This window comes from Dromiciops gliroides, chromosome 4, assembly GCF_019393635.1.
Source record: "Dromiciops gliroides isolate mDroGli1 chromosome 4, mDroGli1.pri, whole genome shotgun sequence".
In the NCBI taxonomy this organism is placed as follows: domain Eukaryota; kingdom Metazoa; phylum Chordata; class Mammalia; order Microbiotheria; family Microbiotheriidae; genus Dromiciops; species Dromiciops gliroides.
This window is the reverse complement of record NC_057864.1, coordinates 496130603-496158513: the sequence shown is the minus strand read 5'-3', so window position 1 is coordinate 496158513 and position 27911 is coordinate 496130603. Positions and strand designations below refer to the sequence as shown.

The window sequence follows — 27911 nt, the reverse complement described above, 5'->3', positions numbered from 1 at the left end:
TTGAGGGGCTAAGCCATCAGGCCTGTGGGGGACAGAGTCCAGGAGTCAGGCCCTCCCCCACCCCCATAGGGGGCTTTCCAAGGTCAGGTGGTCATGCTATCTACCAGCTCTGAAAGCTTTGGCCTTTCTTTTGAGCAGGAGAACCAGGTCTCTGAACTGTCCTGTCTCCCTACAGAGAAGTCCTTGACTCATCTCTCCTGGTTCCTTTCTCTAGCGCCCAGAGAAGGGGTGTGAGGGGGTGTCATTCTTTTTTTTTTTTGCGGGGCAATGGGGGTTAAGTGACTTGCCCGAGGTCACACAGCTAGTAAGTATCAAGTGTCTGAGCCGGATTTGAACTCGGGTCCTCCTGAATCCAGGGCTGGTGCTTTATCCACTGCACCACCTAGCTGCCCCGGGGTGTCAGTCTTTACAGACTAACACCTCAGGAACCCCCCCCCCCCCAGCCATTTTCTATGGAGACCTGCTCTCCTCTGGACGGAAATCAGGGATTCTGTGGGGCTGAAGCATCTCATCCAGGGCCTCGAGGGGAAGTCAACAAGCATTTGTGAAGCATCTACTATGTGCCAGGGAGAGCTGGGTGGGGCTGCAGTGGCTTGAGCATCCTGGAGTCCCCATGAAGACCCGAGTTCAAATGCAGCCTTACACACTAGCTGTGTGACCCTGAGCACGTCCCTTCACCCTGTCTGCCTGGCAAATGAGCTGGAGAAGACCATGGTAAACCACTCCAGTGTCTCTGCCAAGAAAACTCCCCATGGGGTCCCGGAGTCAAACACACCTGAATCCCACCCACCAGGCATTGTGCCAAATGCTGGGGATACAAAGAGGCAAAAGCCAGTCCCTGCCCTCAAGGAGCTTTCGATCTGGCGGGTGAGGGGAGCACAAGGGGCACACACAAGAGACCCTTAGCCTAGAAGTAGGAGGGCTGGGGAAGGCTCCCGGCAGGAGGCGGCACTTTAGTAATCGGGGGAAGGCCAGGGGAAGGGCTTGTTCCCGGAGGCCGGTGCTGGGGGTTGCTTGTTGGGGGAGGTTAATCCCCAGGCCCTTTCTAGGACTTTTGAGCTAGCTGAGGGGCGGGACAGGAGGCGAGGGCTCGGGCAGGTAGCTGGCTCCGCCTTTCCGCCCTCCCCCAGGGAGTGAGGTGAAGGTTCTTCCTAGGTTCAGGCAGAGGTGGTGGACTACGGGTGAGGAGTGGGGCTTGCTGGCTCTTCCTTCCTTCTCCCAGGCCCTGCGCAGCCTCTTCCTCTGGGAAGGCTCTAAGGTCCTCTGTGGCTCCCGGGGGTGGGGTGAGGTGGGCGGGGCGAACCCTCCCAAACACGCGGAACCTCCTCCCTCCTTGCCCCTTTGGGCGCCGGGCGGCGCCTCGGAACCCACGTGCGCAGGCCCTTGTTTCCGGGGGTGCGAGCACGTGACACGCCCGGCCGTTCCGGAGGGTCAGCATGGTGGGCAAAGTGCGGCGGCCCCGGGCCCGGCTACACGCCGCCGCGGTGAAGGCCGCGCGTCCGGCCCCGAGCGCCAAGGAGGCGGAGGCGTCTGTGACGGCGGCGTCCATCACGACGACGACCGCCTTGCGCCCCGCGGGGGTGACGGCGTGGAGCGGAGCCGGGGGACAGGTAAATCCGGAGCACCGGGGGCGGTACCACCGGGGCGCGGAGAGGGGTGTGAGCGGGGGGAGTGGCACTTGGTACGGTCCGGTCGTGGGCCCTGTTGGGGGTGCTCTCGCGAGAGCGGCAGGGGGCGCGCCGGACCCGGAAGAGGGGAGAGAGCGCGAGGGAGCGGGCGGTACCAACTCACAGGCTGGGCAGGGGGAAGGGAGTACGGTCCTTCTCGGGTCGCTGACATGCTCCCGAGAGAGCGGCAGAGGGCGCGCGAGAGCCAGAGCCGGGCGGGGGTGGGAGGGAGTGGGCTGTACCAACTCCTGTGCTCTAAGGGAGAGTCTGGGAGCGGGGCCTTTCCCCGCCTCCGCCCCCGGCTGCCTTTCAGATGGTTCCATCGCTTTCCTTACTGCGCCGGTGCCCCTGGCATTTGGCACTCAGGCTCTTAAGCAGCGCTGCGGGGCTGCCTTTCTCCGGGAGACCTCCTGTGAATCCTCGCCCTCCTCTCCTCCTACCTTTTCTGTCCCATCTTCTCAATCCCTCTGACTGGGAGTCATCCTCACCCCCGTCCCTCTCTCAAAGCCATGCCCAGGGCTGTCTATTTCACCCTTGTGGATTTCACCCTTTTGCACAGCTCTTGTGGATTTCACTCTTGTCTACTTGTCTTGTGGAATACATCTCTGCACCATCCCCCAAAATCACTCCCTTCTCCGGGCCTTCACCAGGCCCTGGAGCAGGTTCTGGTCCCCTCACACCTGCATCACAGCAATAGCTGGGGGGCCTGGGTCCTGCCTGCCTCCAGTCTCTCCCCACTCCTGTCCTCTATGTAGGCACCAAAGTGATCTCCCTGGAGCACAGGTCTGACCCCTCACCCCCTACTCTGTAATCTCTAGTGGCTCCCTGTGGCCTCCTTTGTTTGGCCCCTCCTCCCTTTCCAGGATTCTTACACCTCCTCTGGGATCTGGCTCTAGGCCTCCTCCCTCCCCCCGTCTCTCTGAATATCCCCCAGGCCTGGACACTCCCCCTCCTCTGTTGGCCCCAACTAAAATCCCACCGCCTCCAGGGAGCCTTCCCCAACCCCTCCTAATCCCTTCTGTTGATGGTTTCCCGTTTAGCCTGTCTATAGGCCTGGTTGGCGGATTGTAAGCTCCTGGAAAGCAGGAACTGTCGTTTGCACCTGGCACATAGTAGGTGCTTGCTTGGCCGACCGGGTTCCTGCAGACCGCAGCCTTAGCAGGCATGCCAGGTTCTCTCCAGGGATGACACCCCCCCCCCCCCCCCCCCCCCCCCGTGAGTCCGTATGTCTGCATGTTCCCTGCTCATTCCCAGTCAGTCTTCTTTCAGCCACTGCCTTCTTCCCCTCCCCCAGTAGCTGATGGGACTCCTTATTGGCTTAATTAAAATAAGTCTAATTGAAGCCTGGAGATGCTGGCTGCAGGCAGCCTCCCGGGAGATAGACCTGAGCAGGAATGGGAGTCCAGGCTTCGCCTTGGCTTCAGAGATGCCTGGGGAGACCAACGCCCCCCATTCCGAGGGAGGGGAGAGCTGAGAAGTCAGAAGGTTGGGGGCCCTCAGGTGGGGTGGGGGCAGTGTTTTCTAGGAGCTATGGGGAGCTCCGTAGATGGTGTTTGCAACCCATTCTCTGCAGATTGGAAGAGCAAGTCGGGGAGGGAGGGAGGGATTGCCCGAGATGAGGACCCAGGCTTGTTGGAGACCCAGGGAGGAATCAGGTCAGGGCTCTGGCAGGGGGCAGGTGGTCTGGGACGCAGGGAGGGGCAGCCAACAGGACATGGGATGGGGGACTCCGGAGTAAGTAGTGGTGGGGAAGGGGGCACAGGGTTGGGTGGGCTCTGGCCGGGTTCTTGGTCATCGAGGCCAGGGGCTTGTGGCGGGGATGCCGCACTTAGCAGAGTTACCGTGGGCCAGGTCCTGGGATGGATCCTGCCCTTGGTGAGTGACCATGTTAGTGGGAGACAACGTGCAAGTCACTGTAGAGAGAAGTGAACTCAAGCCGGCTCCGTCCAGGTATAGAAGAGATGCAGACGTGTGCAAGTACCAGAAGTGGAAGGTGTCAGACTGGGGTTCTTAGCCCGGGACCTGCAGATCCCCACGGGCAGAGGGGGCGGGGCTGGGAAGTTTGGGGGAGAAGAAAGGCTAGATTTCAATAGAACTGGTTTCTTTTGATCTCCCTTCCTTGGAGAAGGGCTCCCTGGGGCGGCTCCTCTCAGAGGGAAGGGATTGGGACAGAGATTGAGGTTTTAGCTGAGGCCTAAAGGAAGTGGGGATGGGGACCCAAGGAGGGGCAGCCAGAGAGCTGTAGGGGCTGGGAAGGGAGGAGGGCCAGGGTACCGAAAGCTCCTAATGCTGAGCCCAGGGTTTGTTCTTTGATCCCAGAGGCCCCGGGAGCTCCTGGAGGTTGCTGAGTAGGGCTGATGCTTCTTCCCAGGGAGGGATGGAATCACAGGCCTGGAATGAGACAGTCCCAGGCTGGTGATCTCGGCCACTAGGGGGCAGTGTGCCCCCAGATTCCCAGAGAAGCAGGGGTGCTGCCCCAAAGGTCTCTGGGCAGAGCCTGATGATGAGGATAATAACTGGAATGTTGGCTGGCATTTCTAGGGCGTCTCAAGGTTTTGAAGGCATTCTGTGGGGCTGGTATCATCCCCATTTTGCAGAAGAAACTGAGGCAGAGGTTAAGTGACTTGCCCAGGGTCACGCAGCTAATCTTACCTTGTGTCTGAGGTGAGATTTGAACTTGTGTCCTCCCAACTCCAGCCTCCGCTCTGTGCGTGGGAGCTGCCCCACATGCCCACAGAGGTCAGTGTGGGTTGAGCCGTGGCTGTGGTTTGTCGAGAGGGCTGGATTGGAGTCATGGAGCCCCTCCCTAGTGGTGTCCGCCCCCCAGTTCTGTTCAGGGTGCCCTTTGCCCCAGAGAAGTCGGTGAGCATCTATGAAATGCCTGCTGTGTACCAAGCATCGGTGCTTTGCAGCAAGCAGCTCCTGGCGCAGAAGTCAGGGCTGCCTGCACCCGTGGCCTGCCCCTGCCTCCCAGCAGTCATCCCTCCACTTGAAGGGAGGGGGGAGGAATGGGCTGCCTTGACAGGGAGTGAGCTCCCCATCCCTGGAGGCTCGAAGCAGAGGATGTGTGACCTCATCTGGTGTATTTCAGAGGGGATCCTCGTCCTGGGGTGGTGTCACTTTCTAGCCCTGATCATCTGGGATTCTGGGAAATCCCACATTTGTAGCTGGACCACAAGAGGGGAGTGGAATCCATGCTGTGGAGGAAGGCAGAAGCGCCCCGTGACCTGGCCTTGGAGGAGGCTCGTGGCTGCCTGAGAGGCTGAAGCCTGAGGAGCTTGGGGGTGACGGGTGGAGACGGGCTCTTCCAGCTACAGAGGGAGGGTGCAAGGGGATGGGCCGGGGCCAGCACACCTGCCGCCCCTCCCCCATTAAGAGCAGGGCTGCCGTGCCTGGCTTCTGGCTGGGGGGGCCTCCAGGCTGTGGGTGGGTAGGTGAGAAGGCCCTGAGCCTGGAGGATGCCGGGCGTGGGGGGGGGAGACAAGCCCCAGTTGGGGGCAGAACCGAGGGGCCCATTTCTGCTCCCCCCAACTGTCCCCAGGGGCGCATGGCCTCTTGCCATGGTTAGTCTGAGTTCTGCTGCCAGGTAGCCTTGAAAGTCAGCTTGTCGTTTCTGTCATCAGGACTGGGGTTTGGTGACGTCGGACATCTTTGCTGGGACCAAGATTGACCCCAAGGCGTTGGTTCAGAAACTAGACTCGGACACGAGAAGCGTCGTCTCCGCCGGTGCAGGTGAGAGGGATGGAGGGAGCGCCAGCCTCCGTGTCAGCCCTGGGGCCCTTCCACCCTGTCCTTGTAGACTGGCATCTGACGTCCCCGGGGAATCTCCCGTCAGAGCGCTTCATGGGCTCTCTCCCCTTGAATGGGGAGGGGCCCGTGCCGTGCCCGCGTGTTTGTCATTGAGGACCAGGTCTCTTTTGTGGGCCCTGGGAAGGTGCCTGGCTGGTCTCTGTCGTGCCAGCCTTGGTGGAGTCCAGGTGCCGGTCAGACGGGCAGGGGTGGAGGTTTGCCCTTCGGCCTGCCTTGTTCTGTGGGGATGGTGGGAGTGGCAGAGGTTGTGTTCATCTGCTGGGCCTGCTGCCTTAGTTTTCTCGTTGGTAAAATGGGGGTGATGACAGTCCCTGCCTTGCAGGGCTGGCGTGTGTGGGCGTCCTGCCTGGGACCTCCCTGCTGGGGTCCTGCCGGACACTCCCTCTGGGTCCGTTCTTGCCATTAGCGTCGCTGTGTCTGCATCAGTTCACACAGTTGCTCCCAGACTTCTCTGCATTCGCCACTTCATCTATTCCATGACATCCCTGAACCACCCCGATTGATGGGAGTTGACTCTGTTTCCTCTTCTCAGCCATCACAAAGAGTGCTGCTCTAAGTATTTTGGTGTCTCTGGGCGCTTTCTTCCTTGGGGCATGATCCCACTAATGGAGTCTCTGGGCCAAAGGGTCATTTTATTTGCAGAACTCCCAATGGCTTGGTACTACTTCACTGCTCCACCAACAATGCACCAGCATGCCCATCATTCTGCCTGCATGGGGATGAGCTGTGGGATGCCTGATCCCCCTTTCCTGCTATCCTCTCAGATAGACATTTTTTACTTTGAGCTAAGTCCAGAGTTCTGGCAAGAGTGAAAGGGAGGGCCAGATGGCTATAAAAAGACCCCTGGGCTTTCTGGGCACTGACAGCTAACATACTGTTCCCCATCTTCGTTTGTCTCCAAATATGACATCCCTGCCTTGGCAGCGCCGCGTGTTTGAAGTGCTCTGCACCAATCGGCAGTCACGTAAACTGTGCTTTTCACACAGGGACACTTCTGGGAAAGGTCAGTGGGGCCACTGGCCGGGATGGTGCCCTCCCCCCACCCTGCCGTTGTACTCCTGTTGGGCTGCTCTCTTGGTGGGCTCTCGGGGACAGTGCTTGGAAGCTGTGGATGGTGTGGGGGTCCCAGCTGCCCACAGAAGGCCCGGGGGAGGTTCTGGGCCAAGCTGCACATCTGAGGGTGTCCACAGGCCTCTTGCTTGGGGGGTCAGTGTCAGTAGTTTAAGCTTTTAAAGTGCCGGCTCCCTTTGGAGGGGGGATCTTTAGGGATGGGTGCGAGGAGGCACCTGGGCAGCCATGAGGTTCTGGGGCTCAGGCTTAGAGGATGGCCGTGCTCTAGAAGCCCCCAGGCCCGCTTCAGCCTTTATTCTTTTTTTTTTTTTTTGCTGGGCAATGGGGGTTAAGTGACTTGCCCAGGGTCACACAGCCAGTAAGTGTCAAGTGTCTGAGGCTGGATTTGAACTCAGGTCCTCCTGAATCCAGGGCCAGTGCTTTATCCAGTGCATCACCTAGCTGCCCCCAGCTTTTACTCTTGCTGCTGGGGGTGGAGGGAGGGCAGACAGAAGGGTGTAGGATCCAGGGTCTACACTGGAGAGGAGCTCCAAGGCCACTTGGGCCAAGTCCTCGACCTTAAAGAGAAGGCGCCTGGAGGCCCAGAGAGGGGCCCCTGAGGAGTGTGTTCCTTAGAGATGTTGTTAACCACAAAGCCTTTACCTGTAGCACCTGCTCTCCTCCTCTTCCCCCTCCCTACCAGCCCTCAGGATTGGGGGGGCAGGGCTGGGGGGGAGGGGCTGGGGAGGTAAATACCCAGAAGAGACCAGCATGGCTGACGGGCCCAACCAGGCAGTTCTCTCCATGGTAGTCTCCCTGGGGGATAGCTCTGGAAAGGGGTGTGTGTGTGTGTGTGTGTGTGTGTGTGTGTGTGTGTGTGTGTACGTACGTACATGTATGTCTGGGGTGTAGGGGGTTCACTCTGCCCCCAGGCACGTTCTCTGTTGTTGCTGCCTGACCCATGGGGGTGGGGGGGCTTTCATTAGGCTCCTGTGACCAGTGAACCCGTTTAACAGGGTGATGGTCCACCCTGGCCCATTCAGGGGCTTCACGACAAGCCTTTGGGGGCCCCTCCTGACAGAGATGTGGGGACTTGGAGCACGGGCCGCCTGCCTTCCTGTGCTGTTTTCCCGGCAGCCCTCTGGTCATTGGCCAGATAAAGGAAGGTGGCGGCATCAATTCTTGCTCCTTCGCAGCCTCCCAGCTCAGCTGTTTATCCCAGGGACTCTCTGCCCCCTTTCAGGAGGAGCAGGGACATTTCTTTCACTTTGTCTGGGGGCCAGCAGCCTGGCCTGGCAAAAAACGAGAGTGGGTCAGCGTGGGATATGAGGCTGATGTTGGCGATTTGTCGGGGAGTCTTAGCGTTCTCTGGGGGAGGCCCAGGCACTGAGTGCGGGGCGTGCTCTCTCCAGAGGCAGCTCTCAGGCTCCTTTCCAAATCTCCGTTCCTATCTTCCTGGATCACACCAACCTTATCCTACAGTAATATCATTAGTCCAGCTACGGTTCCAGCTTTACCCGATGCTTTGAATGGGCTTCTTTTTGTAGGAATATTCCCAGAAGAGAAGAGCAGTAAGGGGGACAGTGAGGAAGAGGAAGAAGGGAGAAGTCAGCAGAGGCTGTACTGGCCTGGGAGTAAGGGGGGCTCGGTTCTGATCTGGTGTCAAAGCCTCACTGGCCTGGTGACCCTGGGCAAGTCCTCAGCCTCTGCTTCGGTTTTCCCATCCACCTTCCAGGGCTCTTTGGAGTGTAAAATGAGATGATGCTTAGAAAGAATCTTGCAAACCTTAAAGCACTTTGTAGATAAATGCTGGCTCTTACGGTTATTATATCGAGTACATTTGACAGTGTCTGTTACCTTCCATGGGGCACTGACCCTGGAGTTGGGAAGACCTGAGGGGAGCAGGTTTCAGATGCCTGCCCTCTTGTGGCCAAGAACACGTGGTGCAGGCTTGTAAGTTCCTCTGGGTGACCGGCATCACCCAGGGGAGCAGGGGCTGTGGTGTAGATGACCCTGGGCCTCCTCCGCCCCGGCTGCACTTGGCTGCGTGAGCTTCTGAGGTCGAGCGGATGCCGGTGGTGGTTTGTTCTTGGTCTTCACAGAGAGAGCCCCGAGGACATCAGGAGGGGGATGTCTTGACTTGCAGTGACTTGGATTTCGGGGAGGCCGGCTTGTGCCGAGTCGCCAGAGCCAAGACCTAGATCAGGACAGCTGGAGATGGCCAGGCGGGGCAGGGGAGGGGCGGTGCCTTTCCCTTCACTTGTGCCCCTCGCTCCCCCAGCCCCCAGCACAGCGGTTGCCTGGATCTGAAAACAAGGACAAACCTTGGCCCGGGATCACCTTTCCATTTTCTTTCCAGTGTCTGCTGGGAGCCCCTGAATATTTAGTGGGCCAGACTCCTCCAGGAATCGGGCTTGGGAGGGGCTCGTGCTATTGTGGCTGCCAGAAATCTGGTGGAAAATCTTTCCAGGCCCCAGCTCTGCTGACAACTTTTCTCGTAACAATTCCCTGCAGCTGGATCCAGCAGGGCCCTTGATGAGTTGGTTTGATTGACTTTCTGTGTGCTCCAAGTCCTCTCCACCCAAGTGGGTTCCAGCGAGGCTTGTGTGGGAGTCTTCCCAGGAGATTTCGTCCTTGATGTTCAGACTTCCCTCCAAAGGGGAAGAAAGAATCAAAGCAGGAGGAGCTTCCAGCCCCTGCCCACTGCCCACTGGGGTCTTGTGGCTGAGTTAGACTTTTTTTTTTTTTTTTTTTGGTGAGGCAGTTGGGGTTAAGTGACTTGCCCAAGGTCACACAGCTAGTAAGTGTTAAGTGTCTGAGGCTGGATTTTAACTCAGGTCCTCCTGAATCCAGGGCCGTTGCTCTATCCACTGCGCCAACCTAGCTGCCCCGACTTTTGCTTTTTAATCAGGAGACAAATGGGCTTTCTTGGGTGTGAACAGCACCTCTCATTCTTTTCTGGGCTGCTGGGTCTCCAGAGGGCCTGTCCTGACCTTCTGGCTGCTTCACTGCTGGGATGCAGGAGGATCAGACATGGGAAATCCCGCCTGAGCACGTGTGTGCTTCTTTCTCAACCTGGGCCTCATGACCCCCTTGCTGGGAAGTTGTTTAAAGTTCCCAGGATGCCTTTGGCTTGTTTATGAAGGCCTGGCGGACAGCGCCCTGACACATCTGACTACTGATAATTTGTGTCGGCCGGGATGTCTGGGACAAGGTATTTTCTGAGTCTCTGGGGAACTTGGAGGGGGCCGTGTGGAAGGCCAGAGCGTGGATGGGGGAGGAGGCCCCAGTGCCTGGCTGTTGAGGGGAATGTGGGGTTCTTTGGGGTGGGGGAACAGGGTTCTGCTGTATTAGAGCCGAGGGAGAAGGCGTGGACTGTCTTGTTCAGTGTACTCCAAGTGACTGTCTTGGGCATGAAAGTGTGAGCTTGGGCTTTTAATCTGTGGAATAGGAAGAGTAACACAGTCTTGAGCCGCCCGCTGTGAGAACTCGCAGGGTGCAGACAGCAAGGGCTTTGATTGTCCCCAGTGGGTTTCTCGCTAACGATTTGTTGCTTAGGAGGGTGCCCCTGGGGTTTGGAGCCCGAGCTCGTGAGAAGGATCCATGGTGATTTCTGCAGGGCCTCACGGGCCCAGACAGAGTCACCAGATCGTGTTGGGAGCAAGCCGGGGGACGGTATGTTTAATGAATCCCAACAAAGTGGCCCTTTGGGCGTGGGCTCCTCTCCGGAGTTCTTTCTTCTCTGTATTGAAAAAGGAATGTGTTTGTAAATGATGACGCAATAGAAGAATGAGGGTGGGGAGTCACCCCTGAGATGTGAGGAGAGCTGAGGTTTGGGGCCAGCTCTGGCTCCCCCTCCCACCCATACTCTTTGTGGTGCCCACACTTGAATGGCAGCCTCACCAGGATGGCACTGGGTGCTCCATCTCGAGTTCCGCACACAGTGTGCGTACCCGGGCTGATGGTGCACGGTGCCGTGGGCATAGCTGAGGGAGTGTGCAGTGTCTCGGCCTTTTGCTTGGATGCCAGTCATTTCTGGGGGCATCCCTCTTCCCAGTGAACCTTCCTGCCACTGTGACAAACAGCCGATGCTGATGCCGATGCCTGGCATTGTAGGTACCATTCTGTCCTGGTGACCCCTCCCTTCTTCCTTGAGGAAGTTTTGTCTGCTTGCGGGGACCTTTGCTGACACTGCGCTCCTCCTGAGATCTCTTCGTTTATGGTGTTGCTGCGGTGCACGCTCTTCTTTCTGTGAGGACCCCGTTTGAGGCTTTTTATAACTGGGGGACCGGCTTCAGGAGAGGCGGGATGGCCCTTTGGCCCATCGGGATCCCTTTCTTGGCTGAGCTGGACCAGAGGCTGCCGAGGCCCCTTCTGGCTCTAAGATTCGGCATCGGTTCCAGCAAATCTTCCTGGGTTTTTCGGATGTCTCCACATTTGGTGTTAACATCATCATCGTCATCATTGTTTTCTGTTGTTTGGCCGCAGAGGCTCTTGGGGCTCACTGGCCCAGTACTAGAGGGCCTTGGTCTGAGTCGGTGGAGAGAGCGTGTCCACCCCGAACCCATGCACGCCAACACACGGACCAGGGAACGTTCTTTCCCATGGGGCCTTCCCGCTGCTGCTGCGTCCTCATTGCCCAGCCAACATGGCTGGCATGGTCGGCTCTTCCTAATGTGGGCAGCAGTCCTTTGCCCCTGGCCGTGGGGCCCAAAGAGCACTCTCGGATCTCAGTGAGCTGGCACATTAGCTGAAGTGTCTCGGCACCAGCTGCCCGTGGTCCTGTTGTGTTCCCTTATCGTGCCTGGGAACTCGGGGATCACGAGAAGAATGTTGGAGCTGAATGGTCTCCGTCCCGGCTGCAGTGCCCCCAAACATCACACCTCGTTCTCTAGTCTCATCTTCATCCCTGAGGTCAGAGAGCTGGGGTGCCGAGCTGGTCAGAGGTCAGGGCACCAGCTGCCGGGCCCATCCCGCCTTTTGTGCTTGCTCTCTGGCGCCTTCTGACTCAGGTGGCCATGGTGGCAGATGTGAGAGGGGGGAAGCTGATGACAGAGGATTTCGCTGCAGCTCTGACTTGGGTAGCTCCAGGCTCAGTCTCACAACGGAAGGCCCTGTTCCATTACTCGGGCCGAGATGGTCCAGCTTAGGAGGGGCTGGCTTGGTGTTCTCCCGTTTGCCCGTTGCTGCTCCTTTGGGCACATAGTAGGTGATTAATAAGTACTTATGGATTGCTTGGCTGTTATTTCTAGATTAGCGGTCCCATCGGCTCTTCTCTCCTTTGCCTGTGGCCACCAAGGCCACCATTTCTGACCACGAGGTGGGGCCTGTGTGGGCACCCCCGCCGCCAGACGGAGCTGGTGCTGACATCCCACCTCTCTGGGAAGTAGGTCTGAGTGCCCTGGCCTCCCAGGGTGTGATGCTGGGTGTGGGGGCCGGCTAACCAGGCCCACCAGGAGGATGAAGACCCGGAGGGGCCGTCTCTGTGCTTAGGTTAGCTAGGTGAGCACTTTGGACTTCCCCATTCTATCTATTTGCATCAGAGGCTCAGAGAAGGGGGTTCAAGTTTGGGTCCTCTTTGTGGTCAGGGCCCATCTGGAACCCTGAGGTGCCAGAGAGGGGGAAGAGTCAGAGGATAGTGGGAGGGGACAAGAGAAGGCTGGTCATTGGCAGGGACCTGGCCTGGGCTGCCGAGCCTGCAGGCCTCTGACGCGGGAGAAGGGTCCCAAAGAACTCCGGCCTGTGTGCCTGAGAGCCCAGTGCTGCGCTTGGGTTATGGGCCAGGGGGGCCGAGGTGGCCTCGCCTGCCAGCTTTCTTGCAGGGCTTCGGATCCGTGGAAAGCAAATGAAGCAAGTTTGCAGGGTTCATCTTTCCTCCCAGGAGGAGAAGTGGGATATGCAGGGCACTCCCGGGCAAGCCAGGGACTCCCGAAGGAGCTGGCAGCGATTCTGTGCCATGATGGGAAATGTGATCTCCCCTTCCCCCTCCCTCTTCTTCCTTTCCCCCCTCCCTCCTCCTTACTCTCCCCATTTTCCCCTCCCTCCTCCTTACTCCCCTTTCCCCCTCTTCCCCTCTCCCCTTCCTTTGCTGACCCCCCTTCCCCCATTACCTTGTCTTTACTTTTTTTTTTAGTGAGACAGTTGGGGTTAAGTGACTTGCCTAGGATCACACAGCTAGTAAGTGTTAAGTGTCTGAGGCCGGATTTGAACTCAGGTCCTCCTGATTCCAGGGCTGGTGCTCTATCCACTGCACCACCTAGTTGCCCCTTGTCTTTACTTTTTATATATCCTCTTTGCTCCAGGCTGTTTCCAAAAGGATGGGAGCTCCTTGTGGGCAGGGACTGTTTTTGCCTGTGTTTGCATCTGCAGCCTCTAGTGCCTGGCATACAATGGGTATTTAATAAATGCCCATTGACTGAGTGAGAGGGGTTGCGGACCTGTTCGTCTGACTTCATTTCCCGTCAGTCCAGTCAGCGGGTCTGGAGGATGTGTCGGTGGGGGAGGCGCTTCTTCCATGGGGCGCCAAGGCCAGAAGCGCCTTGTCACCGGTGTCCATTTTCTTTGCATCCCGGGGTCAATGACAAGTAACCTCAAATGAATAGGTTTTGTTTTGGCGCCTAAGATCTACAGAGTCTGAATGGTCCCCTTTGTCCCCCTGGGCCACGTCTGTGGGCAGTGAGGAAGTCCATGGCGTCATGGGCGCACGCCAGCTCCGAGCCCCTCGTCCCCGAGCCTTGTCTTCTCCCGAAGCAGGGGTCCTGTCATGCTTGCTTCCAAAGTGAGAGTTGGCTGCAGAGTCGCCGAGCTCGGGCATGCGCTACTTCTCCCCCTCACGGTGCCCAGCACGTCCTGGGCATATCATAAATCTAGATTCTGTTTGTATTCCCAGGACCTAGCTTGGAGCCTGGCACCACATAGGAAATGCTTAATAAATGGATGCTCGCACTTTCTGCCTGCCCCTCTCCTCGTTCTCTCCCTCTCTCCATCTCTGTCTCTGTCTTTGTCTCTCACTCAGAGACCTTTGAGTCAGTTACAGAGGGTGAAACTGAGGCAAAGTTAAGTAATTGACCAGGGTCGTTCAGGTAGAGTCTTCCTGATGGCAGGTTCAGTGCCCGGGGTTCACCAGCAGGCCAAGAGAGGGGGTAAGTGAAGGAAGCTGGCTCTTGTCTTCTTGGGGCCCCGGTCCCTTCTCCTGAGTGTGGGATGGGCCGGGGCAGAGGTGGGGCCAACGAGAGGCTGGGTGGCTGGGGTGGGCAGACTGGCTTCCCTCTTCTCGGACGGAAGCGTGTTCCTGACGTCTTCCCCAACGCCTGTCAGTCCTTTGTTATTTGTTCGGTGCCAATGCAGCCTTCCCCTCATTAACCCAGCTGTGGCTTGGTGGGATTGGCCGCCAAGGGTGGTAGCCTCTTTGTGGCTGGGCCGTGGGGTCCCACCGAGGGGCTGGCAGCCGTCACGGCCAAGCCCCCAGACTGTGTTGGGCCTTTGTAAGGGCTAAAATTCTAGCTAGTCTGTCTAAAATATCTAATGCGTGGTCACCAATAAATTAGAAGCTTTAGCAAGAGTTAGACTTCTAAGCATTTATTAAGGGGAATAAGAATTTGGTGAAGAGAGAGAGAGAGAGAGAGAGAGGCCTAGATTCAGCTATCTCCGGGAGCCAATGTCTCCAGCTCCTCCCCCCCTCCCCCAGGCCAGCCCCGCCCCTTTTATAGACAGCACCCACGAGCAAACGTCACTTCCTGACGCTGAGGAAAACCACATGGCTTGCGCCTTCTCCTCATGGCGGAGCTTTCCTACAGTAAGTCCCCAGCAGGTGGCGTCACTCCAATAATTTTTACCACACCCTAGAGACACGCTTTGTGGGTGGAAGGAGGGTTGGAACTGGCCTTGATTTACAGGGAGGTTGGGGGTGCCCGGGAAGGGCCAGGACCCCCAGTGTCCAAAGGTGCCTTGGGCTCTCTGCTGAGCCTGGAGCCACGCTCTGCCTGGTCAGTAGCCCTAAGTAACCCTCCAGGCTCCTGGTCCCTTCTCCCAGGCAGATAGCCTGGCTGACCACCACCTGGCCCCTGCCTTCCTCCTGATGGGCAAGGCCTGGTGCTGCCCCTGCTGCCTCTGGGGGAGAGGGCTTTGGTCCCATCTCTGAGAGCGGGCAGAGAGCTCTGCAGTTATCCCCATTTGGGAGGGAGCTGCCCATGGCTTGGCCGCTTCCCCTGTCTCTGCTTCTGAATTTAAACATTTGTCTTGGCTCCTTGGCCGAGGCCTGTTCCAAGTCGGATGTTGACAGAACCCTCTTCTCCGAGACGTGATGAGTTGCAGAATGTTCTGGGTCCTTGGCACATCCCAGCTGGACGGGGGAATCGCCCAGACGAGCCCCAGCTCTGTCCATTCTTGAGGACGGGTGCTCAGGGTAGCTAGGCCTCTGCTCCGGGGTGGGAGGGCCTTCATCCCAGCATCTTCTCCTTCTCAAGTGAGCAGAGGACTGGTGTTCTCCATCAGAACGGCCAAGAGCACCCCACAGACCCTGGGGCCTCACTGGGGCCTCTGGAGCGTGGTCAGCCCCCTGGAGGAGATGGAGGCTCTGTATGAGGTGACGTCCAGTGCTCAGGGACACGCCGCTCCTCATTGCAGTTGGCTTCAGAGCCACGGCTCTGTTCAGGGTCTCCTTCCCAGTCTGGCCGCACCCATGCCACGTCCTCCCCTCGGAATCAGGGGGAAGGGCCTTCCAGGAAGCCTCTGTTTTCTGTGTGTTGTGGAAGGGGAGGCAGGCCAGGCCCCAGGAGGTAACTGACTGGGCGGCTTCATCCTCCTGGTGGGGGGGGTCAGCAGCCCTGGCCCTGCCTGTGCTCTCACCCCAGCTGCTGACACTGCCTGGGCTTGGGATGCAGGCTGGATGAGGGCACTCCCCAGGGGGCCTCATCGGCACAATCCTCTGCAGGAGCCGCTGCCCAGCCTGTCCGATGTGCTGATGCTCCCCAGGTTCTCCCCTCCTTCCTTTCCTCCCTCTTTCTTTCCTTCTTTCTCTTCTCTGCTTCCTTCCCTCCCTCCCTCCTTCCTCTCTTCTTCCTTTTCTGCTCCCTTCTTCCTCCCCTTTCCTCTCCCTACCCAGAAGGCAGATCTGTCGTAGAACAGTTGAATTCCTGGGGAGCTTCACATAGTGAAGCCTTTAGAAAATGCCAATAAATCGTCCCCAGTTTATCTTTTTTCGAGCTCAGATAATGGGGTTTTATGGATGGGGAGCAGACACGATTTCTGGCAGGCTCCTGCTTGTCCGGGAACCTCTTCATAGAAGGCACCCGGTGTGAGAGATGATCTTCATCTGCCACGCCTCACGCTGCCATGGCTGTCAGCGGGGGGCCTGGTCTGTGCCCCGCTTAGGGATGACCCTTGTCCTCGAAACTAGAAGGGGGGGCCCACCTGAGAAACACTCCCTTGTGGACGCAGGGGCAGGCACCGTGGCTGACTCTCCACTCCTCCTCATGGCGGGATCTGCTTGGAGCCAGAAGAGATCTCTGGGCTCCTTAATCTAAGCCCTGTACTTTGTGATGAGGAAACAGGCCAAGGTCACAGAGATGGGATAAGGGGCAGCAGCAGGATTTGAACCCAGGTCCTTGGAGTCAGTGTTCTCTGCTGTACTTCCCTCACACCTTTAAGTGCTTGTTGAGTGGGTGAGTATTAGCTCTTCCTTCCCCTTTCTAAGCACCAGACACAGGCTGGGGTTCTCTGGGGGTGGCACTGTGCCCCTCCCCTGGTCTATGCCATTCCCAGCGCCAGAGGTCCCAGAGTCCAGCACAGGGATAGGGGCCAAGGAGGTGGAGATGGACCATCAGTGCCCCTTTCCTCCTTCATGGACTGGGAGGTTTTCTGCAGTCTCCCTTTTTGTGGTCTGGGCCATCTGGTGAGAGGGTCAGGGCAGACCCTCGTGAAAACATCTTCACACAGCCTGATGTGTGCCCTAGGCCAGTGCCAAGAAAGAGTCCCATAAGAGAAAAAGCCAAGCCTAGGAGAGACTGCACTCAGGTGGCCCTCCATCACCCAGACCCCTGCCTGGAATTCGAGGTCTCCAGCCATGAGGCAGGAACATGCTGGGTGTGTGTGTGAGAGAGAGAGTATATGCGGTGTGTGCATGGTGTGTGTGGGGTGTCTGTGCATGTCTGTATGTGCATGTGCACACGCGTGCGCATGCACTAGGAAATAGGTGCTTTTCGGTTTCCAGCTGAGTTGGCAGAGTGGTGTGCGCTCCCTTCTCAGAATTCCTTTATTTCCTTGTTGCCAGTTTTGTGAAGATGAGGCTGCTTTTATGCGCCCTCCTCTGATTTGGAGGGGGCATGGCCTGGGTTCAGATCCTACCTCCAACACCTGGCCCGGCTGGTGTGATCAGGGCATGATCATAAGGCTTCTAAAGGCTGAATCTCGGTTTACTCATCTGGAAGGGGGGATCATGGTGCTCATAGGCCCCCTTTACAAGGTGCTTGTGCAGTCCACAAGAGATCATGACTAGGACTCTTGGGTGCTGTCAGTGTCGGTGATTACTCCTGTTTTCAGGTTGTGATTGTCTGCAATTATCAGAAAACTCCCTTCACAACAGAACCAAGGGCTCCGGCTCCATCACTTACAGTCCTGAGAGGGTCACGTTGTCTGGAAGGTCTCACAGCGGGTGCATGTCAGAGGGAAAGCTTAGTGGGTCACCCAGCTCCAGGTGGCTCGCTGCCCACTGCTCCATCCTGCCCCTTGTTAAGTTGCTGTCACTGACTCTCCCAACCCTTCCCCCCTCTCCCAAAGGTGGAGTCCTCAGTTCACTTGGACGTATCCCCCCCCCAGGCAATATGGGCCCCCCAAGGGCTGGGGTCCCTCTCTGGTGCTCTTGTTCCAGGCCCCCCACTCTAGTGTCCTCCCCAGTATACATCCAGTTCATGTCAACTTTTCTGCCCGCTCAGACGGGGACACTCTCCCTTCTCAGCCTTGGTCCCTGAAGCATTCTCCCTGCCCACATGGCATCAATGGCTGCAAGACGTGGCTGGGCTGGGTCAAGGCTGCAGCTGCCTCCTCCTGCCCATCGCCCCTACACATTGCCCCGAAAGCAGGGCAGAGTGCCCTGGGTGGAGAGGGAAGGGCCTCTGGCCTCGTCTGGACCAGGTGGTGGCGTGGGTGTATGGGCACACGGCCCTTGAGTGGGTCGAGGCTCGTTGGCACCAGGCAGAGCGGATAGGCCATGATCACATGGCCGGTGCCCATGTCAGGCATGAGAGGGTGCATGGTGGCTTGTGTTGGTGCTGACCCTCAGGGTCATGGGCTTAGGTTCAGGGTTGGGCAGGACCTTGTGCTTATAGGAAGGTCGGGGTTTAGAATGGACTCTGCAATTTACCCTCATCTGCATCCTTTGGGAACCTTCATAGGACTTGCCACTCACCTTGCCCGCTCTGACCTGTGGGGGAGGAGTTTCTCCCCCCCCCCCAAGAAAACTGAAGGTCCTTTGACCCTTGAGCTGACCTGAGGGAGGCAGGGAGTTGTCTGGTCATCTGTCCTTGAAGAAGCGTCTGCTGGTACCATGGCCCAAGCACAAGAGAGGAGCCCTACAGGCAGGCTGGGGGTGTGAGGAGGAAGAATGCAGAGGGGGAGGTCTGAGTGGCAGCAGCGGCTGAGAGTCTGTGATTCTCTCTCTGCATCTTCGATGGAGGCCACGCACGTTCCTGGTCCTGGTGCCTTGGGGCATGGCAGGCCTGTGCTGGCCTAATGGGGCGTCTGATGTTTTCGCACATGTCTGGTTTCACTTTTGTTGGTGCAGATGACAACACTTTTGGGGTGGGGGCTGCTCATCCCCCTTTGGTGCCCACCCTGCCACCCAGCTCTCACCCGCAGCTCCAAACAGCCGCAACACGGGCAACGGCCACATGCCGGGTGAACCGTCTGGGCAGGCTGAGGGTAATGGACAGGACAGGTGTGGGCAAGTTAGGGAGATGCCCACCCCAAGTAGGCGAAGACTCCCTCTGGTGGAATGGGCAGGTGAGAAGGTGACTGAGGCAGGCACTGTGGTCAGATGTGGAAGCTAGCACATCATCCTGCCACTGGGCTCCACGGACTCTGGAAGGGAGAGTGGGGCAGATGACTTTGTGCGTGCGTGAAGGAGACTTCACCCGAATCACATCACGGCATTTGGGGCCTCGCGGAGCAGGAAGACGCCAGCCAACTCATCTGCCCTTTTGTTGGCGTAGACGAGGGTGAGCGTCAGGTCGCTCTCTCCTCACCTCGTCTTGATTTCCATTCGCGTTTCTGACTTGCAGAACTTGGTCTTCTTGTTAACGGTTTATTCATTTCAGCTCTTATCAGTTGTTTTTTCATTTTTTATTTCATCGATTTCTCCTTTTATTGTAAACTTTTTCTTCCTCCTTGGTTTTGTTCCTTTTCTAATTGCTCTAAATGGAAATTCAACTCCTTCGTTTTCTCCTTTTTGTTCCTCTAAGCACTCAGGGACCAACATTTGCCTCTGAGCAGCTCTGGCTGGATCCCGGGATCGCTTCCATATCATCTGCTGTCTAGTAACACCGGGGTTAAAAAACCACTTTCAGGAGCGAGAAGTCAGTTTTTGGTCTCTGTGGGTGTGCATTTTTCCATGGCACTTTCCCCGTTGCCCTATAAGCTGGATGTAGGAATGGGGCGCTTCTGGTCTGTACATGTCTGCAGGCTCTGCTCTTTGAGCTGGTTCTCACCCTTCCAAGCCCTGGAGGGCGTCTCTCATTCTCCACAGTCGGTCACAAAGCTCACGCAGGCCAGGTGACTTGAATCCATCCAGGGCAGGGACTTAATCTTCGTCACCAGCTCCCCATCAGCTGTTTCCCATCAGAGAACCCAGATGGGAGCCTGCCTGAGCAGCTGTCCCGCCCTCTCGGAGCAGCGTCCTGTCCCTGTGGCGAGTCTTCTTCCTCCAGGATGGTTCAGACCCCCTGTCCTGTCCTGAGTCCCTGCCACAGTGAGGGGGTGGGACCAGACAGTCTGAAGTCCTTTGTCTCTAACCCTCTGGCATCACACAGGTCCCTAGACCCCTCTGACCCTCAGTTTCCTCCTTTGTAAAATCCAGATGTTAGCGCTCGTGCCTGCCCTTCCCTTGGAGGTTCCCCGTGTCTCCCCACTAGACTGGGAGCTCCTTAAGGGCAGGGACTTGCTTTTGCCTAGCACGCAGTAGGTGTGACTATCTTGCAGAATTGTCATGAGGTCAATAAGAGAAAATGTATGTAAGTGCTGTGCCCGCCTGAAAATGTGTTCTGAGTGCTGGCCACGCTCCCCCCTCTCCCGTCCATGGGGGCTTTTGATCTTGACAAGAACATCTCTTTCTGTGGGAAGCTGAGTGGGGGTTGTACAGCCTCACTGTGACTCAGAACAGTCTGGCTCTTGGCATCTGACAGGCTCATCTCCAATAAACGCTTCAGGGTTGCGGGGAGTTGTCTCAAACCATTTTCTGAAACGAGGCGATCAGGCTATTTCTCCTCTAGCATCATCGCTCCCCAGCCTCCCTCTTGTCCGGGTTTGTCCCAGGTAATTTTCCAGTGGAGAGACGCCCCAGTTTGCTTTTTGTTACTTCAGATTCAGCGGCCCGGGCAAACATTTCTGCTTCACGGAGAAGCTGCTGCCGGTGTTTTCCTGAGGTATTTCTGGACGTTGACTAGCGTCCTTCCTTCATTCGAGGGACATTTATTGAACACTTGCTGCTAGGTGTCCTTGTTCTCAAGAGAGAACAGCCTTGTGGGAGGGTGGGGGTCCGGGAGGAAATGTAGAAGACCCAAGAAGCAACAAGAGGGAATGGGAGGCTGTTAGCCATGAAGGGTGGAAGGGATCCAGTTGGGATCTCTGTGCTTGAGCTGGTCCCTGAAGGTAGCTGGAGGCGATGGAGGGGTTTGGCCTGCTGGGAGCCCAGCTTTGGTCCCCTCCCCCTCGGAGCTGTGTGGAAAATGCGCGCGGCTCACGTTTGTCCGGCCAAGTCAAGTCGATGAGAATTGGCAGCCAATTAGATGTGTGGCGAGGACAAGGGAGGAGACAAGGATGATGCCCCAGGCGATGGGGAAGTTAGGAGAAGGGGATGTGTTGTGCTTCGGACACATTGATGGAGACCTCTCGGGTGTGGAGTTGGAGGGGGCCAGTGGGCCTGGGGGGGCTGGAAGAGAGAGGTCAGGAAAGAGCAGGGGCTTGGCGCTCTGAGAGCCTGGGCCCGCCCCGTTCTGTGTCTTTCCTTATCTCTTTTGCCTCTTGAGAAGATCCTCAGAGTCCACAGTTGCCCTTGCTTCAGTGTGTTTTGCCTCTTACTTTTGTCTGGAACACAAGACAAGGGCTCTGGTGTTTTCTTGGGTTTCTTCCTAGCTGTGAGTGGCTGTGAGACGCTTTGCCTGTTGCTGGCACAGGCCCCTTCCGTGACCTCTCATGACTCCAGACCCGACTGTCTCCTGAGCTTTCAGTCAGTGGCTTTGAGACGTGGGCAGAAAGGAGGGCTCCAGGACTGTTTTCTGAACCATTTTCGTTCCCAGGGAAGAGAAGAGTGGCATCTTTTCAGGTGTTTGTCTTTGAGATGAGGCGTTCTGCTCCTGCTCCTGCTCCTGCACTGGTCCAGTGCCAGAGAAGCCCACCGGAGTGGGGCACAGGAGGAGGAGGATGTGGTGACCTTGCCTGCTGGCATGCTCCCTGGTGCTGCTGGCTGCTGCGTCTGGTGTCCTTGAGGGAGGAGCCAATGCCACGGCTGGGAGGGGGTTGTTGGACAGCCATGGGGAGGGACCTGTGGGCAGTGGCTGTGAGAAGGCAAACAGGAGGTGGGCAGAGTCCTGGGCCTCTCTACTGCTTGAACTGGCAGGGCCTTCAGGGGACACAGAGGAAGAACCAGAGTCGGAGCGATGGAAGGACATGATCCGAGGCTTCAGCCCAAGGGTCAGCTCCAGGAATGATTTAGCTGCAATCTGGAGGAATGTGGCTGATGTAAGCCCTAGGGCCCGGTATTAGAAGGCACGCCTAGTGTCTGGCCATGGGGTGTTGGTGTCCCACCTGTTGGGTGAAGCCCTAAGTGGAAGAGGCTGCAGGGATGGGGGGACTGGAGAGCTCCCACCCCGGGCCTGGGCCTGAGTGCAATCCCCAGGGCTCAGCCTCTGCCTCCCTCGGCTGCCCGGCCCATTCCTTCAGCTCCTGGGAGATTTTTCCTTTGATTCTCTGCTGCCCCTGCATCCAGTCACTTCCCATTGCTCCTGTTCTTCCTTCCGGGGCCAAGGAGAGCAGGCCCTTCCGTCTTTCCCACGCCGGCCCCCTGCCTCCTTGAAGGCTCTTGCCGTGTTGCCCCAAGTTTGATCTCCTCCTGGATTAGTTGCCCTCTCCTCCCTGCACTGGGCTAGCCCTGGGCCCCCCAATTTGGCTTGGTTATGCCTGGCTTTCTTGTAGAATGGCTGACCCTTGTTTGGTTGGAGGTCATTCAGTCAACAAACCCGTAGAAATGCCAGCCGGGTCTGGTTCCTTGCTTGGTGCTGACTCTAGGGAGACCAAGAGCTCTGCCCTCAGGGAGCTTGGGAGATGGCCAGGGTTAGGGAAGCAGAGGGCACAGAGGACCACCGAAGTGCCCCCCGGGTTCTTTATTTCCTCTTTGTTGGAGGGGAAGGTCTGACCCGGCTGTCTGGAGTTGTCGAGTGGCATGATGGGTGACCACAAGCAGTTCCCCCAAAACTGGACCTCAGTTTCCCCTGCTGTCAAATGAAGGGGGTGGGACTGGGTGACCTAAGGCCCCTTCTAGCTCTTAGATTAGTGCCCTGTGACCTCATTAAGCCTCAGAAAATTTGTCTTTTAAAAAAAGGGGGGCCGCTAGGTGGCGCAGTGGATAGAGCACTGGCCCTGGAGTCAGGAGTACCTGAGTTCAAATCCGGCCTCAGACACTTGACACTTACTAACTGTGTGACCCTGGGCAAGTCACATAACCCAATTGCCTCACCAAAAAAAAAAAAAAGTGGGGAAGACCAATGGGGGGGGTTTGAAAGAAGACTGTCATGTATGGGCACGTGAGTAGCCAGGGGAGCCTTGTCCCCATGGAGCTCTGAGTTTGCTCCCGCTGCCTTCTTGGTCCACGTAGAGGGAAGGCAGGCAGCTGCTGGGCCTCCTGGTTGTCCTCATGCCTCGGACGGGAGCGATCCTGATCCTGAACTGGGGAGGGCCAAGTGAAGGGACTGTACGGGCCGCTCACAAAACGCGGTCAGTACAAAGGCTCCTGCGTCCATCTCTGTCATGTGGTGGCCCGTGCAGGGTCCCAGAGGAGAGCTGGCCTGCCTCTGGGATGCACCATCCAGCAGCCTCAGAGTCTGAGACGGGAGGAGCCTCGGGCCAAGGCTGGGCCAGCTAGGAGACCCCAGAGACCTTTGCGGGACACCCTCAAACCCTGAGCCGGGATCAGTCTTTGGTCTCTGCATCTTCCATGTCGCCTCCCTTTGGTGGTCATTCACCTGAAGCCTTGGCATCTGGATGTGTCTTTTTTCCCTTCCTTGGGTCTCTTGGGGCTGATGTTTGCATATGGAGAGTGGGTATGTCCCTACCCCCACCCCCAATCACTTTCTGAGTGTCCCGTGTCATCTCCCCCCTCCCCCCCAGGGCCGGGGCTGTCTCCTTTTTCAGGTCCTATCCTAGCACAGAGTAGGTGCTTTATCTGTGCATGTGGAAAGGCTCCTCAGAGCACCTCAGCTCCCCACCCCTAGCTCTTGGGTAGGGACTGCCAGGGTGAGTCGATTGGCCGCCATCTTGAATCCCTCAGGTGGGCCCCCAGTCTGTGAGGGGCTCCCCAATCTTTGTCATTGGACCTGTGTTTAGCTACCACCCCTTTGCGCACCTCTGCCGCATGACACTGTTCTTCACGTGTGTGTGTGTGTGTGTGTGTGTGTGTGTGTGTGTGTGCATGTTAGGAATAAGGTGCTAACAACTGGGATGGCCCTGAGTTTGGGGGATTTCTCTTTCCATCTTCTTGGTTGCGGGGTTCTTGCTGTCTCCTTTGGGGGTCCAGGGACATTTTCTCTTGGGATAGCTGTGCCATCAGGTCAGCCTCAGAAGGATGTGAGGAGCCGAGGGAAGGGAGGTGTGGGAGGCGGGAGGCCAGAGGGACTCTCAGGAGGGAAGGGAAGGGGCCCATGGCCTGGGCTGGCTCCTGGGGGGGCGGGTGGGAGAGGGCTCCTGGGTTTGGCCTCCAGGGCTTAGAAGAGGCTTTTCTGGCCAAGAACCTTGAGCTTCTCTGGCCAAAGAAGCAGCTTCCCATGGCCTGAGGTGTTTTGCTACTGCTGCTGCTGCCTGAAAAAGAGATGTTCACAAGAAGTTGTTGCTAAGGGTGTGGCTTTAAAAAATCCCATTTTGTTTGTGAAATAGGCTCACAGCTGGTGAAGAAGAAAGAGGAACCAGGTAGAATACTCATACCCTGGGTGGCTCAGTGGTTAGTGTGCTGGGCCTGGCTACTGGAAGACCCTGTTCTGGTCTGGCCTCAGACACTTAACTAGCAGTGTGACCTTAGGCAAATGCTTAGCCTCAGTCAGCCTCAGCACCTACCTCAAGGGAGTTTGTAAAGTGCTTGTCACAACATAAAGCATTGTATCTGTGCTAGCTGGATACACACATCCCCAGGCGCAGATTTGGGAAGGGGGGTGTGGCGGATTCAGGGCCGGGGAGGGGGCACAGGGTGGGGGGGTGTTGGCTTAAATTGGGCTGAAACAGAATAAGTGACCATACAATCCAACAGCCAGTACTGTGTTTTCCAGCTGAGGCAGGGTGTGCTGGAGTGGGGGGAAGGGGGGATTCCTCGGTACAGATCAGTGGCCCAGCCTCCCCCCCACCCCCATGACTGACCCTGGCTTTCTGTGTTGAGGGTAGGAGGGATTAGGTGCTAACCCATCAGAGCTGCTGTACCCCAAATTCATGGGTGAAGAAAATGTCTCTCCCTGAACAAACCATCAACGGCTCTGAAACGTAGAGTAGCCTCGGATACCAAGACTGGGCTTGACCAGTCCAGGCTCCCATAGCCAGTGTGGGTCAGATGCAGGATTTGAACCCAGGGCTTCCCAAGCCTCCCACCCTCCCTTACTGCCTCATGAGCAGACCCTGCCCCCACACCCCAATGCAAGTCATCCCACCCAACCTGGTCCAATAGCCCGGGGTGGTGACTCACACTCCTTCCCACTGCCAATGAGTCACTGGCTTCTGGCAGAGAGCCTGTTGGGAGCCTTGAGGGTGAGAGGGAGTGACTTGGTCTCCTGAGGTGGAGAGTATGTGTGTGCGTGTACGTGTATACGAGTGTGTATGTGTGTATGTGTACCCATGTTTGCACATATGCCTGCATGTGCATACATGTATATGTGTGCGTGCATTGTGTACCCATGCGTATGTGCATACATGTGTGTATGTGTGGTGTACCCATGTTTGCATGTGTGTATGCATGTGCGCGTGTGCCCACATGTACACGTATGTGTATGCATGCGTGTGTGTCTGTGTGTACTGTATACATGTGTTTATGTATGTGTGGTGTGCCCATGTTCGCATGTGTGTCCATGTGTGCATGTAAATGTATGCATGTGTGTGTGTGTGTGTGTGTGTGTGTACGTGTGTGTGTGCGTGCACCTGACAGGGAGCGAGATCAGGGTTATGGAAGGTCAGCACATAAGCAGGCCTGGAAAGCCATCTAGTTCCCCTCCCCCCCCACCCCTCCATTTTACAGATGAGGAAACTGAGCTCCAGAGAAGGGATGAGAGTGGTCTGGGAGTAAAAAGAAGTGCCAGGACTCCTCCCCCCACGCCCTCCCCCCACGCCTGCCAGGCGGGGGAGGCCCCCTTCGTTTGAGCTGGCTGCCAGTGAGGTGCCAGCCGGCTGGATGGCGTTGCCCAGAGTCTGTTTACCTCCTTTCGATGTAGGAATTCCACTAGGAGGCATCCCCAGGCCGGCCTACCATTCTCCAGCCTTCCTCCTTCCTCCCCCAGGAGCCCAGGCCTGGGCTTGCTCTCTGTGGCCTCCCTTCTGCTCGAAGCCCAGGCTGCGCTGCTTCCTCTAGGAGGAGGCCGCTTCTGGCTAGGAAGGACAGACCACATCTCATTGCAGCGCGTTGCCCGTGGGGTTTGAATGGGAAAACTTTCCTCGGCCCCTTTCCTTCATGCTGCCCCCTGGACAGCCTCCCTTCGAACGCAGGTCCTTCTGCATCCTCACATCTCTGCAGCTGCCTGGCCCCCAGCTAGCCAACACTCGCTTCTCTGGGGCGTTAGAGGTCCCCGCTGCCAGCACTGGGTGGTGGAGTCAGGAGCAGAGCCCCACGGGAGCTGAGTGCTCTGGGATCGGAGCCAGTCTTAGGCTCACCGGCAGCTGGCGGTTAAGGAAAGAGGTGCATGTCCAACCGCTGGAGACCAAATGGGTGCCCTTTGCTTGGGGAGTGGCCGGAATCACTGTGGCCCTAAGGCAGAGCGAAGTAGCCAAATGCAGAGAGCAGTGACCCCTGCGGGAAGGCCTGGGCCCGGCCTCGAGCCCCCTCCCATGCCATTACAAGCTGCTCCTTTTGCTCCCCTTTCTCTCTCTGCTGACGTCTCTTTCCAGTAACAGACCTTCTAAAATGTTGCTGAGACCTTGGCATCTCCTTGAGATAGTGGGAGGATCATTAGCCCTTTCTGCCCTGGACAGGGGCAGCCACACAAGCACCCCAATGGGCGGAAGTTGGAGTTGTCTGCTAACCCCGTGAGGGCTGCTTTAAAATCAGGACTCGTGGTCGCGTGGCCAAATCTCATAAAGCTGTGGCTTCAGAGAAACCCTTGAATGAGCCTGAGCTGGGGCCGTGGTGGCCAGGTCGGGGCTGAGTCAGCTGTGTGGAGTGTGGGAGCTGGGTCTCTGGGGTCAAAGCCTATCTGGGGTTTGGGTTCAGTGCCAGGCGATGCCTCTTCTCTAGCGCCCCCCTCCCCGCCGGGCCTGGCTGCTTCGTCAGTTATTTGTGGTCTCGCCGTCGGCTCTGATTAGTTCTTAGGCCCCAGGCAGGGGTTGCCAGACTCCCAGAGTGATCCGAGGCTGGCCTGGCCAGCCCCGGCCTCTCTCTGGAGGCTGCATTAGGGCATGTCCAGAAGAGGGGGAGGAGGGGAAGTGACTCCGGCTGCCAGGGATGTTTCACCTGGAGAGAAGACGGGTGGGGGGTCACAGTGGCTCTTCTCAAGTATTTGAGATTTGGGCAGGAACAAGGAGGAGTGGCCAGCAGGGCTGTAGCTCGGGGGGAGGGGGGGACTGTCTGGAGGCCCGCTCGCAGCCCTCTCCCTCTGACTGCCCAGGGTACCTCCAAACTCCAGGGTTTCATTTGATAGAAGGAAGGGGTTGGACCCAGGTGGTGGCTGTAGCCCCTTTCGGCTAGAGCTCCGATCTGTGCTGGGGGGTCTGGTGCGTCATCCTACTCCGAGGGGGACGGTTACCAGTATTATCAGGACACCGATGCCGCTGCTGCCATCCTCTCCATATGTGACAATCCTCCATCGGAGTCTGGAGCCCTGCCTCCCAAGGACGTGAGGAAGGGATTCCTGCTTGGGGATGGTTGCTGAGGTCGCCTCCCGCCCTGAGCTGTTTGTTTTTGTCCAGCCCCCGTGGGCTCTCCAAACACGAAAGGTGCATCCTTCACAGATCCCCGAGGAGCATCAAGATAGGCCGGGTGGGCTTGCTCAGGAGCCTGGCCTGGGACATTCTTTGGAGGTTTGCTCACGATAGTTGCTGGTGTTTCCACATCTTGGAGGGGGTGGGTGGAGAAGCTGCCGGCCTCGTGGGAAGGCTGGATGGATGTCCCCTATATGTGCCAGCCTTTGGGGTTGGCTTGGGTGGGGGATTGCTCTTCTCAGAGATGACTGGCAAGTTTACAGCAAGCTCCTCCGAAGGGCAGCCTGTGGAGGGGGTGGGGGGGGGGTGTGTGCCTGGGCAGGGACTCTTCCACCAGTGACTAATGGGTCGGGCCCTGGCCTGAGCTAGTCCCATCTAGCGAAGAAGCTTAGCATGTGTCCCGGTCTCCTTTTTTTTTTTTTTTTTTTTTTTTTTTTTGAGGCAATTGGGGTTAAGTGACTTGCCCAGGGTCACACAGCTAGTAAGTGTTATGTGTCTGAGGCCGGATTTGAACTCAGGTACTCCTGACTCCAGGGCCGGTGCTCTATCCACTGCGCCACCTAGCTGCCCCTCCCGGTCTCCTTTTAACAGAATCACGTTCATACGGTGTTCAGTCCACATGTTCCTGGTTGGGTTCTGTGCGGTGTGATGAGCCCAGTGGGGACCTACACCCACGGACAGCCAAAATGCTCCATCCCCGCTCACGTCTTTCATTTTCTTTCAGGTGCTGAAGCAAAAGTCGTCTTGTCCAAGAAAGAGAAGCTGAAGGTACGGCGGGCCAGGTGGCTCCAGAGTAAG

General features: G+C 57.4%; 1 protein-coding gene across 2 annotated transcripts in view; it reads left to right on the top strand.

Annotated features, from left to right (window-relative positions):
- Positions 1 to 1356: 1356 nt before the first annotated feature.
- The window catches only part of SLX9 (SLX9 ribosome biogenesis factor), a 48663-nt gene continuing 22108 nt past the window's right edge, over positions 1357 to 27911 (top strand). For both annotated transcript variants that reach the window (XM_044002950.1, XM_044002949.1), the window contains exons 1-3: positions 1357 to 1610; positions 5291 to 5399; positions 27838 to 27906. In XM_044002950.1, coding sequence (XP_043858885.1) covers positions 1437 to 1610; positions 5291 to 5399; positions 27838 to 27906 — 352 coding nt within the window. In that variant the 5' untranslated portion in view covers positions 1357 to 1436. The remainder of the gene's footprint in view (positions 1611 to 5290; positions 5400 to 27837; positions 27907 to 27911) is intronic.